At 49.1% G+C, this 19,322-nt stretch overlaps 1 protein-coding gene across 8 annotated transcripts in view; it reads right to left on the bottom strand.

Annotated features, from left to right (window-relative positions):
* Positions 1-19,322, bottom strand: part of Gatad2a (GATA zinc finger domain containing 2A) — an 86,209-nt gene that overhangs the window by 13,280 nt on the left and 53,607 nt on the right. For 7 of the 8 annotated variants that reach the window (XM_055618800.1, XM_055618799.1, XM_055618797.1 and 4 more), the window contains one exon: positions 13,098-13,343. In XM_055618800.1, the coding sequence (XP_055474775.1) occupies positions 13,098-13,342 (245 nt within the window). In that variant the 5' untranslated portion in view covers position 13,343. Of the gene's footprint in view, positions 1-13,097; positions 13,344-13,432; positions 13,497-19,322 lie in introns of those variants that run through there. The other variant, XM_055618801.1, reaches the window with a different exon arrangement.

The raw sequence follows: 19,322 nt of genomic DNA, 5'->3' as shown, positions 1-19,322 counted from the left end.
GCTCTGAACCAAATCTGGCATATAGCTCAAAGACTCCTCACTCAGGTCCACAAGTTCTCCTCAGGGCCAGCACTGAGGCCTAGCTTGGCTAAACCATGACCGCATCTGCCCTTCAAACCTTGTACCACAACACACACTAGCTTCACTTCTACAGCTGCACCTTGTCCACCAAACCCAACCAGCCAGGATCTGTCTCCATCATCCTTCAATGGACTTCTGTCTTCAGAATGGCCCCAGTGTGCATTCATTAACCCACGGTACATAAGCCAAAGGAGGACCCCAGACCTGCAGAGGGCCCTCAGTTTCCCAAGGAGCTGCTTTCACCTTTGTCACCTAGTGTAAATCTGTATGTGAGAACACAGACAGAAAGGGACAGAATGGATGGGTGACACCATACCAAGGAAAGCACAGCTACCCTGCACCTTGAACAGGCCTTCCTTCCTTCCTCTCTATAGAAACAGGCAAATGTTTCTCTGACTCACAGAGATTCCTTAGCCTGAGCCTATTCCCTTCATATAGGTGTGGCGCAGCCTCAGGTCCCTGTAAAGAGCATAGAAGGATCACGATGCCTTGCTGGCAGGGCTGTGCAGCTCCAGAACAAGTGCTCCTACCATCCCAGGGTGGGAGAGCTGGACTCACCTATGGCTGAGCTGACTGGGGTGGAAGACACCATGAGACTTCTACCCAGAGCAAGGGGCATGGCCCAGTGATGTTCCTATAGGCATCAGCATTCTCCTGTAGAAAGGAGATGTACTCACAAAGCTGTGGGCTGGGGACTCTGGGTGACTTAGGCTGCTGAGAGTGCCCTACAGAGTGAGACAGCACAGCTGTTTCTGACTTCTGCCTCTTGAAGGACACTAACTTTCCTCTAGCCCTAAGGCAGTAGAATAACTCACTTATAGGTCTGGGCCTGTTCTCACTTTGAGAAGATGGGGCTGTCTGCTTAAAGCAAACTCTGATATTGGCATACCTGCTCTCAAGCCACAGTGGCTGCCTCTACCAAAGCTGGCAGGCCAATGTCCTAGAGGAGACAGAAATGTTTAGTGACACCAGACTCCCCTGACAGATCCTCTGACAGGCCATAGCCTTGGGATCTGGAGGCATGGGGCACAGTTAGTACTCCAGGAGGTCCTCCAGCCTCCATGATCTGGATTAGAGGGGAGCCTTCCTGAAACTCCCTAACACAGTCTAGGGGAGACACCCTGTTCAGCCTTACAGGGTGGCAAAGGGGTGTGAAGGATGGGGTCCACCTATGCCTGCCCACTCAGGGTGCCAATGACATCTGGGGTTAAAGTGAAATACTTGCATGTGTGAGGCTAATGAACACCAAACCACCTCAAAGGATTTCACACTTTGAGGTGAATCCTGGCTGAATGCTTGAGCCAGGTCATAGCAGCCTGGCAGTTTCCATACAAGTCTTCAGAACACTGGCACTGAGGGAAGTCTAACTGCCCCAGGCCACATGGTGTAGGGAGAAGCTCTTTGTCTGAAGGGACCAAGATGGGTTTGGCATTGTCAGTCAGCCACTGCATGTGACTGATGGAGCAAGCAGACCTAGGACAGCTGATATGGGAGCAGCTAAGTCTGCAGAACCACCAAGCAGTAAAAACATTAACACAGTACTACTATAAACCACTACACTAAAGGCCCTATGCCTTACTTAGATTGTCCCCAACAGAGGACACTCATTTGGACAAAGCAGGGAGCTAGAAGGTGGGCAGGAGAGGCTTGTGTACCAGTGTGCCAAGTCCATACTTGGCAGCTCCCCACACAGGGCAGTCTATAGGCAAGCTGAGTCAAGATGACAAGAGTTGTCAAGATGAAGGGTGAGGAGCTGCCCCTGGAGAGTCCATGGGAGGCCTGAGGGCACCTCTACTTCAGGTGCCACTTGCATCTGACTCAAAAGCAAAAGGGTACTTTCATAATATCCCAATCCTGTACCACTGCCCACCCAAACACAGGCCCCCTTCTTAGTCCTATTACAGGGTGTCCCACCTCGCACCCCCCCCCATTTTTGAAACAAGGTTTTTCTGTGTAGCCCTGGCTGTCCTGGAACTCACTATGTAGATCAGACTAGCCCCAAGTTCAAGAAACCCATCTGTCTCTACCTTCCATGCGCTGGGATTAAAGGCAAGTGCCACCACGCCCAGCACCTACTAGACAGCTTTAACAGTGGGCACCAGTTGCAATCAGCTCCAACACAGTGAGACAATGTGGAGAGGCAGCACATGGCCTGCAGGACTGACTGTACCACAGAACAGGAAGGCTAGGTGGTACCCAGCCTGCATTGTCACCTCCTTCCAGTTAAGGACAGAGCAGAGCAGATGGAGGGACCAAAGTGACATGCCAATGGGCTCAGAGGACTGCCATCTACCCAAGCAAGCCAGAACTGCTATGTTGGGAAAGCTTAGCCCTATGTGCTCGGCTCAGAAACATACAAGAAGCCATCAGTAGGATCGCCTCCAACCACAAAACTGCTGACGCTTTGCAGTGGCTATCCTTGTCAACCACAGTGTGCCCTTCCATATTAACCAGGAGTGCCAGTGCACAAAAGAAGACAAGAGTAGGGGGCTGGAGGAGCTCAGAGTTTCTTCCAGAGGTCCTGAGTTCAATTCCCAGCAACCACATGGTGACTCACAAAATCTTCTGGCATACAGGCAGAACCATGTATACATAATAAATAAATAAATTAAACAAACAAACAAACAAAGAAGACAAAAGTCATGGAAGGGCTAGGTGACTGACCAGGGTCACTCAGCCAAGCTCTGCAGACAGCCTGGGCTCCCAGGATATGAGACTGACACTGTTGGGGGCAGCGGGGATGTGGGGGTTGCTCAGGAAGAAGCCGGTCCCCATGCACCGTCAGCTCTGACAGTTCCCATGTCTCGTCTGTGGTGGTAAGTTACAGCTATCTTTATAGCGAAAGTCCTTAGACCGCTGGCAGTATCCTCAGCAGAGAGGGACAATGTAAAGATGATGAGGATGTGCCCTCATATTTCAGCAGTAAAGAGGAACTTGTTCCACAGCAGGTCACTAACTAACTTTCATAACACTGAGGTGACATGGGGGGGGGGGGGGGAGGAATCTCCAGCACCAGAGTGAGAAAGAGGCCAGTGGCTATAGTACAACCCAGCATCCTCCTGCTCTGGAGACCAACTTTCTCCCCAGAGAGAAACACCATGCAATGCCTCAACATTTCAACACTCTGTGACACTACTGTGTGAAACATTTACTTTTCTGAAAGAAAAAAAGAAGGAAAGACCTGTGTACCTGGTAGACACTTCCTCAAAATGGTCAACACAAAGTCTGTAACATCACAAAAAAATTTCTGGTATGGACTGTGACCAGAAATTATAGTGTCTTCTGATGAACAAAGTTCAGAAATGTGGGTTCTATGGAGCTGGAAGCGTCATGGACACTAATAATACAAAGTGGAACATTTGTAGTCCCTCTATGCCTACAGAAATGAGTAACCCAATAATATTCCAGTGGCACTGCCAGTACCCATGTGGGTTCATGAAGATTTGGGGAGAACAGTTCCACTCCCCTAAGTAATTTGAGTAGATAGCCTACCCTGAGGAGGCTTCGAGAGCCCTACAGGGCTTCTTCCTAAAGTGTGTGATGGGGGCGAGAGAAAGAAACCAACACACTGATCTGACAAGGGGCTCAAGCTCCAACAGGTATGCTGAGAGTAAGGATGCCCCGCCCAGCCCTGCCACCACAGATGAGCCACCCTAGTGGGGAGACAGCAACAGAATACTAGCTCAGCTAAGACTAAATACCACAGGGGGTCCTGAAGCATTAAAAGGACATCTGGGGAAAACTAAAGCAATGAAAACAGGACAGGCTGGTTAACACCTGTGAAGTTCCACAACAATCTATTCACACTAGGGTACACAAGAGGGCTTTGCAAATACTCAAGAAACAAACATTGGGGCTGAAGACACAGATCAAGAGAGAGAAGGGTGCTTACTGCTTTTGCAGAGCACCAGGGTCCAGTTCCCAGCACTGACATGGTGGCTCAGAACAGTGAACTCCAGTTCCAGGAATCCGATGCTGCTTTCTGACCACTAGCACCAGGCATACACATGGTAGGTACACTCACACACACACATAAAATAATTTTTTTTTTTTAATTAAAAAACCTAACTTTTAAAAATCCTTCTTTGGGATAGGCATAGTGGCTCATACTTGCAATCCTAGCACTGCAGAGAGAGGCTGGGGCAAGAGGATTATAAGTGAATCTGAGAACAGCCAGGACTACCAAGAGTCCATCTTAAAAAAACAAACAAAGAAACAAACAAAAAGGTTTCTTTTCCTCACTGTGCAGAAACACTGTGGTTTCCACACACCCATGGGGCAGGCTCATCAGGGAATGAAGCTACAGAAGAGAGCTATGAAGGACACATGGCCACCAGGCAGCACAACCATTCTTCTTCATCACTACAAACATGGTTTCCTGAACATGCTTCCATTCTAACAGCAAATACAGAAGCAAGGAAGGACCTAGCAGCCAAATGTTCCAAGAGACTTACTAAACAGAGGTGGTCACTGACTTGAGACTTTTGCTTTATGATAATAGGAAATCATGAGGAAGTGCAGCCACAGAGCACTGAACCTGTGTTCTGTTGGGTGGATTCAAAGTGAGGTGACTTATACAACTCTCTAATTTTACTTTTCCAGAGCTGAGAATCAAATCCAGGGCCTTGCACATGCTAGGCAAGCACTCTAACACTGAGGTAAATCTCCACCCCTAAACTCTCAGCTTAATATAAATATATTGAAACATGATCCATCAACCAGCCAAGGAACATAAAAATACAGTGTTTGCTGCTATTTCAGAGGCTTACTACAGTCACTTTTAATCAATTAACTATTCTCAAATTTCCCACCACATTAGACACCCACAGTCACATTCTGCAAACTCAAAGTGGCCTGTAGCATCAGATCTCTGGAGCTGTATTTATAGGCAAGTGTGAGCTGCACAGCATGAATGCTCTGCAAGACCAGCTTATGCTCCTAGAAAAGGGTTTCTCTTCCCCAGGGGTTGGGTCACAGGGTAGATTCCCAAGTTTTGTCATGACCCATAGTGATTTTTTTTCCTGGCTGCCAAAGCTGTGTTTCCAAGTACAAGTCACTGCCATGCATGATGGCTCAGCGGTTAAGAGCACTAGCTGCTCTTCCGGAGGTCCTGAGTTCAGTTCCCAGTACCCACACGGCAGCCCACAACTGTCTGTAATTCCAGTTCCAGGGCATCTGATACCTTCACACCAACGCATATAAAATAAAAATTAAACAATTAAAAATTGTTTTGTTTAAAAAAAAATGTCTTGAAACACAACATCCTAGTATCCCAGATAACCCAGCATACAGGAGCGCCTCCCATTTTAGTGACCCATGGGAAAAGATGTGATGAAGGGAATATGCAGGAAGGCAAGATAGGACAAGAAGCCCACAGTGAAGAGGCAGAAAGACAGAGATGGAAAGGGCTATCCATTTTAAGTTCAGAGATGGCCATTGAGGCAAAAGAGAGCCAAGAGCCAATATTAAGGGCATGGACCTAAGTTCCCACAACAGCTAAGAGACAAGGCAGCCTGTGGTCTCCTAAGCTTCAGGAGATATTCCCTGTCTTTCAAGTTACTCAGTATTCACTGAATCCAGGAAGCACACAGAATTAGAAAAAGGAAGCAAGTACCAGGACTCAACGGGCACACTGGGGATTCAAGGTGCAAGATGGGTTTGATAATTGCCCAAGGACCCACACATGTCCTCAGATCAGGAGCACAGTGTTAGACACAGATTTCCTGACAGGAACTACATGAGACTAGAAGCAAAGGACCACACATGCAACATGCCGAGGCTGTATCCTGAGACCTCACCACAACAGTTGGGACACAGGTATTTATTCAGGACACACTCCAGCAGACTGCTGGAGGGAGTACCTAGTCTGCATGCTGGGGAAGAGGATCACCAACCTGTCCCCATGCTGGCTGGTGTATGGTTACCCTGAAATGCAGCTTATGATGGGACCTTTCTCTCAGACTTGGCCTTTGCTTCCATTAGAGGGAGAAGGTGACAGAGAAGGCCCTGGCCTAGGATATCTGCCAGGGACCTAGTGGCAGAGTCATAATGAATAAGCTGGCACACTAAAAACAATCTGGACATTTTGAAGGGAAAGCCTTTCAGCTTCTTTAACATGATTGAACCTGCACAGGCCTCAGGAGCCTGCCATCAACTGCTGGGCATGGAGCAAGGGCAAAGCTGGCCACTGTCCCTGAGATGATCACATGGTAGGCACAGCAGTGCTCAGCCCAAATTAGAGCTCATCTTCAGAAGGGCAGGGGCTGCAGAACTCAATGAAGACCACTTACCAAGATGAGCCAAGGAAGCCAGATGACAACAGGTTGGGTAAGGAGTGTGAATGCAGAATGATCTTTGGGAGAAGGTTCTGGGCAATATATCCTTTTTTTAAACTCGCTGATTCAACTGTTTGTGCCTGTCATAGTAGGGAGGAACTCAGGGAGACTCAGCCCAAAAGCCATGTGTTATTGTCCATAAAGATGTTCATGGGATGTTTCATTTCTCCCACCTTCAGCCGCAGGAGCTGGGCAGCTTCCTCTACCTATATTCCCACCATGGTGTGTGGCTATTTACCATAGGCCCAAAGGCAATGGGCCCCAAAACTACATCCCTAGAGCATAAGCACATGCTCACCTGTGGTATCTAGGAGTGGAAATCTTTCCTTTGTGTATACGCATCTATGGTATGTGTGCACATGTGTGTGGAGGCCTGGAATTCTCCACTTGACACACTGAGGCAGGATGTCTAGCCAATTCACGCTAGTCTAGTCTAGTCAGCTAGCTTGCCCGGAAGATCCCATCTCTGTTTCCCGAGTACTGGGGCTCTAGGCAGCCACTATGTCCTGCCCAGCTTTTACATGGGTTCTGGGGAATTCAAAGTCTAGCCGCCTTCAAACTTATACAGAAATTGATTTATCCACTGAACTATCTCACCAGCTACCTAAACCTTGCTTCCCCTCCCCCCCCCCCTTTTGAGTTAGGGCCTCATTGTGTAGCCTGGCTGACCCGGAACTCTCTCTGGTCTCTAACTCAGAGATTTCCTTGCTTCCTTGTGCTAGGATTACAGGCGTACAGCATGCTGGGCCCTTTCCTCATGGTAACTTGCAGATCCCTGGCCTGCATGGTCTCTTTACAGGGTAGTCATTCCATACTTGCCTTTACCCTCGTCCCAAGCAGCCACTGATCAAGAACATTTCAGTGAGGACCTGACCTGCTGGCCTTGACACCATGCATGTATCTCTGCAGACGTGGGAAAGCCACCCACACGGCCCTCCCTCTGTACTCTCAGAGCTACTTGGCTTTTGTGGAGGACACAGAAGCACTGGTACATGTGCCAGTATGGCCCAGTGCCATAGTTTCTATAGATATGCTGATGCCCTTCAGTCCTCTCAGTGATCCTGTCATGGAGGACATGGACACCTGCACAGGTGTCTGCTTGGCTAGCCCAGTGGCAAGCGGCCTTTCTGGTGTTCTGGCTAATCAGAGCCTACAGTACCAGACTAGGATCTAAACTCCACAAATCCACAGTCTGAAGCAGCTCTATCAGTTCAACCTCAAGTTCCCAAAGGTCAGGGCTCCATGTTGGCTGAAGGAAAGGTCTGCCACAGCCTATGCTTGGCTCCACCCTGCAGTAAATAAGCAACTGACACAAAGGAAGAGGGAGAGAGGAAGTCACAAGCTACTTGAAGGACAGGTACTAGCTTCAACCTGGGACGGTTAAGGAGACACTGGACTCCAAGGCCAACTTAACCAAACACAGACCCTAGAGCCTCCTCTCAGGGTAAATGAGAACATGGGGAGCAGTATTATTCCCTTCAAGTAAAACACTGTCAAAACTGCCTTCCTCTCCAACACCGACACAGTGCACAGGACTCACCAGGCAGGAGACCAAGGAAAATGACACACACATTTGTGTGTGCAAGTCCCACATGGTGATGTACCCATCAGCCCAGCATTGGGAACGGGGGAGGAGGAAGAATAAAGCTGGGGCTCAGCATCGAGTAGGGTGTAGAAGCAGTTTCTTCTGTCTGTACCAGCTCAGCCTCAGCCAGAGGTCCAGGCTGGGTGGGGCAGCAATGCCTGTAATCTCATGGCTGAGGGACCTTGCAGAACAAGACACACAAGCCTGGGGTAACCTCAGTGGGATTCTGTTTCCATGAGTAGATTTACAGATACCAGAATTTTAACACAATCCCCTCCCCCGCCTTTTCTGTGGTGTGCAAAGTGGAACATGTGGCCTTGTACACAGAAAGTGAGTACTTCACCACTAAGACAGACTAAACTTCATTTACTCCTTAAACATCTACATGGAGGGTAACACAGGACAGAACTCAGTCATTAACAGTACTATTCAGCACAGGGACACACCTACAGTCCCAGCACTCAGGAGACGGAAGCAAAAGGAGCATTGAGGGTTTGAAGGCAGACTTACACTAGGTAAGATTCCACTTCAACAATAAAAAAGTACAATGCCCTCTTGCACTGCTCTCACATTGCCTGCCCTGAAGAGCCAGCCACATCTTCTTTTCCCCATCTTAATCTAAACTTTTAAGTTACAATTTGTGTGTTTTGTGTGTTGTTGTGGCACACAGGTGCCACAGCCTGCACATGGCGGCGAGAGGACAGCTTGTGAGACTCAAGTTGGTTTCCTCCTTCTGCCTAGTGGGTCCTGGGGCTCAGACTCAGTGGCAAGCCCCTTGATTAGCCAGCGAGCCACTTTGTGGGTCAGCCACTGGAGTCTGCCATGGCCCTTGAGCTGTGTTTGTGTCTTAGAACATCCTCTACTTCCTTCCTGTGAACACAGTAGTACCCTGCTCTGCAGACAACTTGATTACCTCCTCTGGGTGGATATGTACACAATGCTAGGGCTATGGACACCTGAGTTTTCTTGTGTAGGGGAAAGATTCCCTTTTCTCAGTCATGGCTCCATGTCTAGATTTGGAGGAAAATGTCTGCTTTTGCATTTACACTCTCACCAGCGGCATACGATACGCTCTGGTTTCTATACATCCTTGCCAATACCTGCCACTGTCTGCCATCTTTATTACAGACAACCCAGAAAAATGTTCACTGCATATTTGAGCTATACTATGTTATGCAAATGTCAGCCAAGCCAAGTGGATTAACAATGGCTATATCCTCTGTAACCTTGTGTCTAGTTGCCTTACCAGTTTCTGAGAATAAACCACATCATCAGTAATCTTTAGGTCTTCAGAAATTATTATTGTCATGTTTATGCATGATGGGGGAGGGGTACGTGGCATATTGAGCATGTGGAGGACAAACGACAGCTTTTTGAGCTGAGTCTCTCCTTCTACCTATATGAGTTCTAAGGATTAAGTTCAGGTTGGCTTGAGCAGCAAGTGCTTTTACCCACTGAGCCATCTGTCCCAACAGCCCAAGATCATCTATTTCTAATATGAATCTTACTGCTCCCAGCCTCGTTCATTCTCTGCGGTTAGGTGCACACATGCTCATGACTGACTTCTTCCTTATCTATCTTTATAAAATGTCCCTCTTTGAGCTAGTGCACACCTTCATCTTAGCACTCAAGAAGCAGAGGAGAAAAATCTGTGTGCGGGATACTCAGAATTATAAAGTGAGATGAACCCCCAACCCCAACGCCCCTCTTCCAGCTTGGTTCAGATGAGACTTTCTGTCTTTAATCTACTTCATCATTCATGAAGCCACCCAGAGCTCTAGTGATTGCTTGGTCTCTGTCTCCCTGAATCTATAAGGAGTCACTTAAGAGACAGCATGTGACTGAGCTGGACTTTAATATCCAGTCTGAGGGCCCTGTCTGCCTTCTTTTTTGCTCTCTTTTCCTCAACAGCTTTATCTTGCTTTGAATTAAACATTTTCAGTTGAGCCACTGTGCATGAAAGTGGCAACACACTATGGAATGAAGGCCAATTCTGCATAAAAGAGATGAGACAATTTGTGTACCAGCAGTGTTCATCATTCTCTGCTTTCATGTTCACCAGCTGACTTGTGTGCTTGCCTCCATCCCTCCATGCCACAATGGACTATGTCCTCAAACCACTAACCAACTACACTTTTCTCTCCTTAAGCAGCTTTTGTCAGGCATTCTGTCACAGCAGCGAGAAACATACCACTACTACGTAAAATCCTTCTCCCCAGCCCATTCACTATGTCCAATTCGTGATTGGTTAAGACCGCCAGTTGTGTAACCCAGAGGGACAGAGATCACTTACTGCCTGTGCTATGAAGCAGTGAGCATGAATCTCACAGACAGGAATGGAATGAAACACAGACAACAAAGAGGACAGACATATACATATAGCCTACAAACAAAAACAAGCGAATCTGCTGGAAGCTAAGTTGTCCATAGTCAGGAAACAACACAACTTTGGAGGGCAGTGGCCATATCCCTAGAACATCATCCATGCTTGGCTCTTGGTTTGGGTTGAGGACCTGGAAGTACACACTTTTCAAAGCTACAGCAGAGGCATTGGGGAGACAGCAGGGCTTGGTTACACCTACAATCTCAGGACTGGAGACAGATGGGTCTCTACGGCTCACTGTCCAAAGAGCCTGATCAAATTGCCTTATCAACTGCCTCAGGTCACTGAGAGACCCTGCTTAAAAAATAAAGTGGTGAGGTCCTGACGAGTGATAACTGAGGCTGACTTCTGGTCTCTATTTATGAGCACACAGGCACAGGCACACGCACATGCCCCCCCCCCATACCATACCAGTTAACAAAACTTAAAAAGAGCCAGGCATGGTGGCATACATCTTTAACTAGAAATGGGAGGCAGAGTCAAGAAAATGGTTCTGTGAATTAAACACTAGCCCATAGTCCCAGGCCAGCCAAGCTTGTTTTTCTTGTTTCAAAATAAAAAAAAAAAAAAAAAAGAACTACAAGAATAAAAACTCACTTCTTTTGGTACAATTTACAGCTGACATGCTACCCAGACGCCTCTAGTTTGGCTCATCTAACTTCAGAATCGAGAATGCTGTGCCATTGTGTGGCATACACTGGTCCTTATATACATGCACGTGTACACAATTTGTATGGTCTGAATTTTGCACTAGCTCTGTCTTATTGACCTTGGAAAAGTATGATAGTTGACTGGGTTAAGCTGGGGTAACACATGACCTTAAGCCTGCAAGGCCTTATCTGTATGCATCTGATAAAGTAGTCTCTCAATACAGGGGAATTGCTGTGGCGTGTCCAAAGCAAGAGTACCTATCCATCACTACTCAGGGTGGATTTACTCACTACATGAATCTTCACGGAACCCAACTCCTGTTTGATACCCACAGAATAAATACAGTGCTAGAAAGAAATCCCTACAGGTAAGCCTGACCAGACACCCCAAGGAAGACCAAACACACAAACCAGGGCTGTTCCCTTCAGACTGTCCCCAAATTGCAAAGGTTGCCACTGAGAACATACTTCCTGTTACTTCATTAACCTGAAATGCACGGTGACTATTTCACCAGGATGTGGCTGGGATGTTTTGCCCAGGAAGAGCTAGAGCATGTGACCTGGCCCCAACTCTGCCCATTAGCCTGCTGTGTGGGGTTTCTTCTCCACTCTTACAGCTGCATCACGCAGGGCCTGGTCTCTGGTCTCTAGGTGACTTCAGGATACCTGATCTGTTCCCTGCATCCTTAAATGTCATAAGAAAGCATCAGTGAATGCCACATCAAAGGGACAGTTTAGAACCAACAGCCCAGAGAGGGCCCAGAGGTTCAGAGGCCTGGTGTAGCCCCAGGGTTCGGCAACAGAAGAAGGGCTCTTTCAACCCTTGACACTTAACTTTGGACTTCACCAGCCCACACCACAAAGGAATGGGTCACAATGGACAAGGTATGGAATAGACATGGCATACTCCAAAGAATCAACTCTCTCTCTTTCCCGGCTTGGGAGCTCATCTATCAGAAGTCTCACCAGAGAGCTGAGGACCTGGAAAGTCAGAGAGAAGAAAAGGATCCCAAGCCTATGGCTTTGACTTATTTTAAAACAAGCCCTTAGGTTAAGAACAGGGCAGCAGAAAGCAGAGAGGAAGACTTTTTGAGTGAGCAAGAGAATTGTTATTAAGACAGAGTCCTGTGCAACACAGGCGGGCCTCCAATTACATATGTAGTCTTGAATGACCTTGAACTCCTCATCTTCCTGTCTGTACCTCCTGGGTTGGTGGTCATATCCTACCACGTTTGTCCAGGTGAAAAAAAAAGAAAAAGAAAAAAAACAACTTTCTGATGGCAAGTTAAAAAAAAAAAATGTTCTCAATAGAAGGAGGAGGTTGGAGTTTCACACTGACCTCTCAGTTGTCAGGATTCTAAGGTGCACCAGCCAATTTGTAAGCCCTCACAATCCCAACTCTCTGGAGTCTACACAAGGTTGAAGACTGAAATCCCTATGTACTACAGGGAACATGTGGAGAAGCAGCTTCCTCTTCACTCCCCTAGTGCTAGACCTCACTAGGTAAACATGAGGTGGAGTGGGACGCCAAAGGTGCAGGCTCCCAGTGGACAGATGAGGGGAGTCAGGGAAGTTCATCACAGGGTGGGAGGCTGTGCCCTCCATGGGAGTTTGGGGTAAATGTTCTATTCTAAAGTGTTCTGAAGAAAGGATAATGTAGATGCTGGGGGAGAAAAAGGTTTCTGAATGAAGCTTTGGTGGAAGGTTGAGTCTGACTTCCTTCAGGATTTCACTTGTGAGTGTTACAAAGCCTGGGTACCAGCAAAATTCCCTTGAAGTAACTAGTGATGACCAGGATAAACCCACAGAACAGATGGCAGAAGCCTGGCAGAGCAGAGAGGCCCCTCCTTTGAGGAGTGACAAGACAGGGTGTGGTAGCCTGGCATCCCTGAGGCACTCATACCAAAGGAATGTTTCAGTCCTCCCACAACCCCAGAAGTGGCAGACCCACTGACAGTGGGGACTTCCTCCCCTGTGAGACCCAGGGACCTACCCTGACGATGTCCCACCCCAGGACTCAGGGCCATCCTGCCCTGCACCCAGCCTCTGCTCTTCTCACGCACCTGTGTGAGGTGCGCATGTCCACAGGCCCATCTCCTACCAGCCCTTCGCCTGTGGCCTCTGTTGTCCTCAGCAAGCCCTGAGTTGGGCCTGCACCTAGTTCTGGCATCATCCTGGTGTCTCTGTCCACAGTTAGCTCTGATGGTCCTCTCTCCATCTTCATTTTCTTGTTCTCCACATCATCCTCCGTTAGGTCAGGTTCAAGGGCTCGCTTCTGACTGCGGGTTCGGCATGCTTCTTCACTCATTCTGTATGTGAAGAGAGAGCACAGCACTTAAACCAGGCGTGGGAGGGGACCCCTTCTGACAAGTTTAGTTTGGAGGATGGTTTTGTTTACCTCACGGAGGAGGCTGCCCGCAGAAGGGACAACCAACACAGGGCCACAGAAGCCCCTTCAAGACTTTCTTCAACCCTCAGGATGGCTGGGCAGGGGGGTCCCACAGGCCTCTGGGGTGTGGCCAATTCTGAGAAGCCATGGAATCCAAGTGGGAGGAAAGCAGTGGCAGCTGTTACTGGAGAGGGTCTTTCTGTAAAGGAACAGTGCCTACTTGGGTCTAAAAACCAGCCCAGGGACCTGGCACCAGTACTACAATGTGTGTGTGAGACCTGGACAGAGGTGACCTCAGGGGCAGTATGCCTGAGCTCACCTCTGCTGTTCCCTGGGGAGCAGGAAGTGAGGGTCACGGTAAGCTATTTGGTTGGCAGAGATACATTTCTGAGCAGAGTATGGACTAGTCCACCCCAAAGTACCACCACCTTGGCCCTGTACCTGTGGTACACATGTACCCTGATTAAAGAAAAAGGAAAAAAACTGCTGAGTCAGTTTTTGATCCCATGACATCACTGGGCTCCACATGACCCTTCCCAGGATTCAGTCAGAGACAAAGCACTTTCCAGAAAACCAGTCTGAACCGGTTCCAGACAACACAGCTGAAGTGAAGTGTTGTTAACCCTCGCAAGACAGGAGGACAGCTTGCTGGCATTCCACGGCAAAGTCTGGGACAAGGCACTCTTAAAGGGGCCGCTCAGAAACCAGCTCTTCGTTAACACTGTAGAACACCAGCTTAGGGAAAGTCAGAGAACCAATTCGGAGTTGACTAGGGACAGGGAAAAAAAAAATCTGGCTGAGATATGGCAGCATCCAGGGGGTAGTTTTCCGTAGGACATTTGGCACTGAGCCCTGCAGAGAACCTCAGCTCACACCTCCAGCAGGCTCGATAGGGAAACCCCTCTGATTCTACATCCTGATGGCAGGTTACCTCCTTCCAAGTGCCTCAGTTTCCCACTGGCAAATATGGTGAGACAGGCCTGTCCTGGAAGGTCCCTTCTGGGTTCTAGGAGGCTGTGGGCATCATATCAAGGATGTACTCACACAGACAGACCAGAGTCTACCTCTATCCCCGTGGTTCAGTCACCCTCTTCACTGACCCTTGGACCCAAGAGCCTCCTCTTCAGTACGACCTAGGCAATTAAGATTGACACTTTGACCCTAACATGACTCAGTCAAGGGTGGAGACAGGAAAAGAATCCCAAACCTCAGTAGGCTCTATCTTGCTCCAACTCTCCTGCCACCCCAACCTGTACCATGCCAACCTCCTCCAGATACCTGAACACCCAGCCTGTTTCTCCACTCTACCAGCACCCCTCTCAGCTCTGGAGTTCTACAGCTTTACTCTTCTTCTAACCCATCTGACCACAAACCCTGTCAAACCTGCTGAAAATATGCAACTCTTGTATCCCCATGAAAGCAAACAAGTCACTGCCCCGGAGAGTCAGGGTGCTACCTGAAGCAGAGCTGCTCCAAGTTCTGGAGCAAATGAGGCAGACTGGCAGAATCCTTAGACAAGGTATAGGCACAGCCAGGTACAGATAGAGGACAGATGGGGAGCCCAGGACCTCCTGACAATAAGGGGATGTGGGAATTGGGGGACATTATAGCTCCAAAGAGTGAGGCTCAACTTGTGGTGGTGGTGGCGGCAGCGGCACACACCTTTAAGCCCAGCAATCGTGGGCAGAGGCAGGCAGATCTCTGTAGGTTCAAGGCCAGCCTGGTCTACAGAGTTCCAAGACAGCCAGGGCCACACAGAGACCCTGTCTTAAAACCAAACCAAACAAACAAACAAGAATGAAGCTCTAGGTCTGGCCCTGCCTGCAAGCTCTACTAGCACAAGGAAGCTGCAGCCAGGCAGGGCTTTCCTAGGGCAGACTCAGACTTTGGCCTCAGCCTCTCAGCTCGTCGGAATCCAGAGACCCAGCCTGAAGTCCATCTTCTCCATCCTACTGTCTCACTTCGTTGCTAAGAAAGGGATAAGGAAAAGCAAGGGTCTAGCAGGGGTTGAGGGAATCACTTGGAATCCTCATTACATGGAGATAGGTACCTGCTCAGAAATCAAGCAGGATCCAGAACCTTGAGCCAACCTTAGGGAGGGGGTGAAGCCCAGGGAGGGGGGAAGGCAAGATAGGGGATGCCTGAAACTTGCCTCCCCACCTCCAGAAGGACATGGGCAGCTGGAGGGGTGGGCAACACAGAGGCCCCAGAAGGCTATGCCCTTCCCACTAGGGCCTGAGCCTCCACAGCTGTGCCCCTGAAGAGTAACTAACCCAGCCCATCATGGCATTCTGTAGTAAGAAGAAAAGAACCTCAACTCCCTCAAGGCCAGCAGGGCCAAGGTCTCCTTGAAACCAGTGCTGATAGCCACTGTACTTCAGGCACAAATTGGGCAGGAAGAAATCAGCTTCACTCAGGAAGCATCCTAAGAGGCAGAGAAAGGGGTTGAATCCCTCCCCAGAGGAGGGAACAAGAAAGATGCCCCACCAGAATAGCTTCTACAGGCCTGTTCTGGGGGATGGGTCTCACCAGGCACTGCCCACAAGGCAGAAACACAGGAAACAATGGTCATTTTAAGAGATATGAAGGTCACAAGGACCAGCCAGCTACCAGAGGAGTAGGGCTAGAACACAGAAAGCAAGAATCTTCCTGTTCCCTCCCAACACCCAGAGCTGAACCCCACCAGCAACACCAGCAACCTGAAGGCTGGTGGGTAGTGAAGATGCAGCACAGTGCTCCCTCAGCAGGAATCTTACACACATGTCTCTGCCAGTCCTGGAACCAAGGGGCCTAGTCCTTGTGGTACACCAATGGGTCTCTGGGGTGGTACAAACAGCACTAGCTGCTACCTGGAGGCTGCTTTCTTTCAGTAAAAGGCCACAAAGCAACTGGAGGGAGGAGCTCGGGCAGGAAGCTCGCTGAATGCTGCAGCAGGTCCAGGACCTCTCAGAAGCACTCTAGAGCCAAGGTACTCAGCATGGTGTCAGCATGGTAGGCCAGTGATCATCCCCTGCTAAGCCACAGACAAAAGTCACAGTCCAACTAGGATACTGATACTCCACAGGGAAGTCTCCCACCAGTGCTTGTGGCCAGAAGCCTCAGATTCTGCAGTGTTCGTATGTGCGGAAGAATGAAGAGCTTCTTCAACTGAAGCTAAGCAGCATGCCAGCGCTCAACAGGTTTCAGACTTCAGTGTCCTGACTGTGGAGGCTCAACCTCAATTAGCAATACTTCAAAATGTGTGTTGCAGACAGGAATGGAGAAGTGGCAGTCAGTGGGTAAGGCACAGGCAAAACTAACAGCTGATGTCTGTAACCTGGGGGAACCTTAGAACTGTAGGAAGGAAGGAGGAAGAAGAAGGGAAGAAAGGGAAGAAGAGGGGGGGAGGAGAAAAAAAAACACTTCCCATCCCTTCCTTCAACTGGCAGCCCTGGGCCTCTACCAGATGAGCTGCACCAAAGAAGCTGCTGTCCTATGGACTGGGGATTACTCCATGCTCAGGAATGCACAGCTGGGCAAAGACTGAAATGGCCAAGGGTATCAAGTGACAGGACTGAGTGGTTAGAGTAAGCAGAGGCAGAGGCCAGGTGGGAAACTCAGTCCTAATGGAGACAGTCCAGATGGACTGTGGGGGAGGTGACAGGACTTCAGCATGGGAGTCTGGACATGGAGCACAGAGGTACAACTTGCTCTAAAGAACTACCTGGCTGGTAGGATGCGAGGGCACAGAGGGGCAAGGCAGTGCTGTGGGCACATAGACTTCCCTCCCAGCTGTGCTCTGAAGCTACAAATGGGGAAAAGGAGACTGCTCTGACCTTTTCTGGTTCTATTCGAGCAATGGACTCTATCGGAATGGGGATGAAAAATTCCAGACTATCCAAGTATGGAACCCTCCTTGAGGGCAGCCTCTGTCCCGGGGGCTCTACGAGGCCTCACTTCCTACTTGAAAGAAAGCAGGTTGTATGAAGCAGCTTGCACTAGGTTAGAGGACAAGGACAAGACAACTGAAGGACATGCCAAACGACGGTGCCACTGCCCCTAGCAGCACATGGAGCCCAATCATAAGGAGCAGAGGCCCTGATGCCTAGCTCCTCCTGGCCTGTAGGTGGCACTCTTCAGAAAGCTGTGCCCCAAGCTGAAGGCCTGGTTGCAGCCCAAGCAAGTCCCAGCAAATGGGGACCAGGTGCGTCATCCACTCTGACCACACAGTACAGCTATGCGCCTATAGCCATGCCCCCGAGTATCTGGGGAAGTAGAACGGAGAAGGCAGCTAAGCTGTGACAGGCAGGTCTCCCCCAGAGCAGAACAGACACAGACTTGCCTGGGTAGACGGAAGCCACTTCCTGCCACATGTATGAATGACAGAGTGGCCGGAACTCTTCTGGAAGGAATTCAGACTTGAAAACCCAAATCTCAACTTTTAGAGGCCAAGGAAAATGGGTCCAATTCACTTAGGAGCCAAAAAAAAAAAAAAAAAAAAAAGTTGATCCAGGGGAAAAAAACAGAGTTTCCCCATCTCTACCTTACCAGCATATGGAAAAAGACATGGATTGATAGGACTGAAGGAGAAAAATTCAAGGGGCTGAGTAATGAATTTAAAATGCTTACCAGTAACAACCTCTCATCCCAACCTCAAAAAGGACAGAGGCAAGAGGCTTCTCTGAGACTACCCTGAACTGCAGGGTGAATTCCATGCTTGCCAGGGCTATATAGTAAGGCCCTGTCTGAAAAGCTGTGGGAGCAGTCTAGCACCTATGGTATAGGGGGTTGTGTGCTGCCTGGGGAGGGCTCTGTCCTCGGGTCTTGGCTGTGGGTATGGCTGTGTCCAAATAAAACTATGTATCACGATGGGACACCAGCCTTCAAGCCACCTAGCCTAATGTTTCTCCCAGACAAAACCACACATAGCAAGCACCACCAGCCCAGTTCCAATGTCCCCTTAATACAGTAGCCAACAGGCCTGCTTCCCCAAACACACCCCAGAGCAGAACTGCTTAGACGCAGGAGGGTTCAGAAAAGACATGCAGGTAACAAACTCAATCCAAACCGAGGCCCCAAGGCTTAGTCTTTGAAGGGAGTAGACAAGCAGCTAGCTGTAGGCCTCAGCCTGTCCTAAAAACTTCACACATATGGAACTCTAAAGGCAAAGAAGTCCCATAGACAAATTCAGCTGCTTCAGAGAATGAAACTTTAGTCCAATTCCAATGCAGAGTTCAGCCAAGGGCTTCAGGGATATGCCTCTGTGAGGACTTGGGGGACAGGAGAACCTGAGCACACTACAGACCATGAAGGCCCTGTGATGGAACCAGAATGGGTCTCGGAGCACCTAAAGCTTGGGAAGGGACCATGTGCACCAGTGAAACCCTGAGATGGCTTATTGTTTATCAGGTGGAGACATCAAGGAGGATGGGGAACCACACTGGCTTCCGTTCTTGAAAAGGTTCTGAGTAGGCTTTGTCCTGAGGGAAGGACAGCGGTCCCAGAAGAAACCAGGACTTCAGGGACTTCAGAATTTGGGGACTAGACAAGAGGTTTCCACCTAGTGTCTTAATGGACTCTTTAAAAAAAAAAAAAAAAGGCCAGGTGCTGGTGATGCATGCCAGCACTTGGGAGGCAGGGGCAAGCAGATCCCTGTGAATTTGAGGCCAGACTGGTCTAAAACAGAGAAACCCTGTCTCAAAAAACCAGAAAGACACACAGGGGCTTCTGTCCAATGGGATGAGGTGAGCTGTACTTCCAAAGTCACCTGCCCGCCTCCAAATGACTACCTGACCATGAAACACTTGGCTATATCTAGATGGCAACAATGGCAAAGAGAGAGATTGGGTCCCAAAACAAGATGCCTGACTGAAGAGCATCAGGCACCCAACTCACCCCCAGGGTGGACAACAAGCAGACA

The sequence above is a fragment of the Psammomys obesus genome, unplaced genomic scaffold (genome assembly GCF_907164565.1).
Source record: "Psammomys obesus unplaced genomic scaffold, mPsaObe1.curated_primary_1811, whole genome shotgun sequence".
In the NCBI taxonomy this organism is placed as follows: domain Eukaryota; kingdom Metazoa; phylum Chordata; class Mammalia; order Rodentia; family Muridae; genus Psammomys; species Psammomys obesus.
The sequence above is the reverse complement of the archived record's forward strand: the minus strand, read 5'-3'. Positions and strand labels throughout refer to the sequence as shown.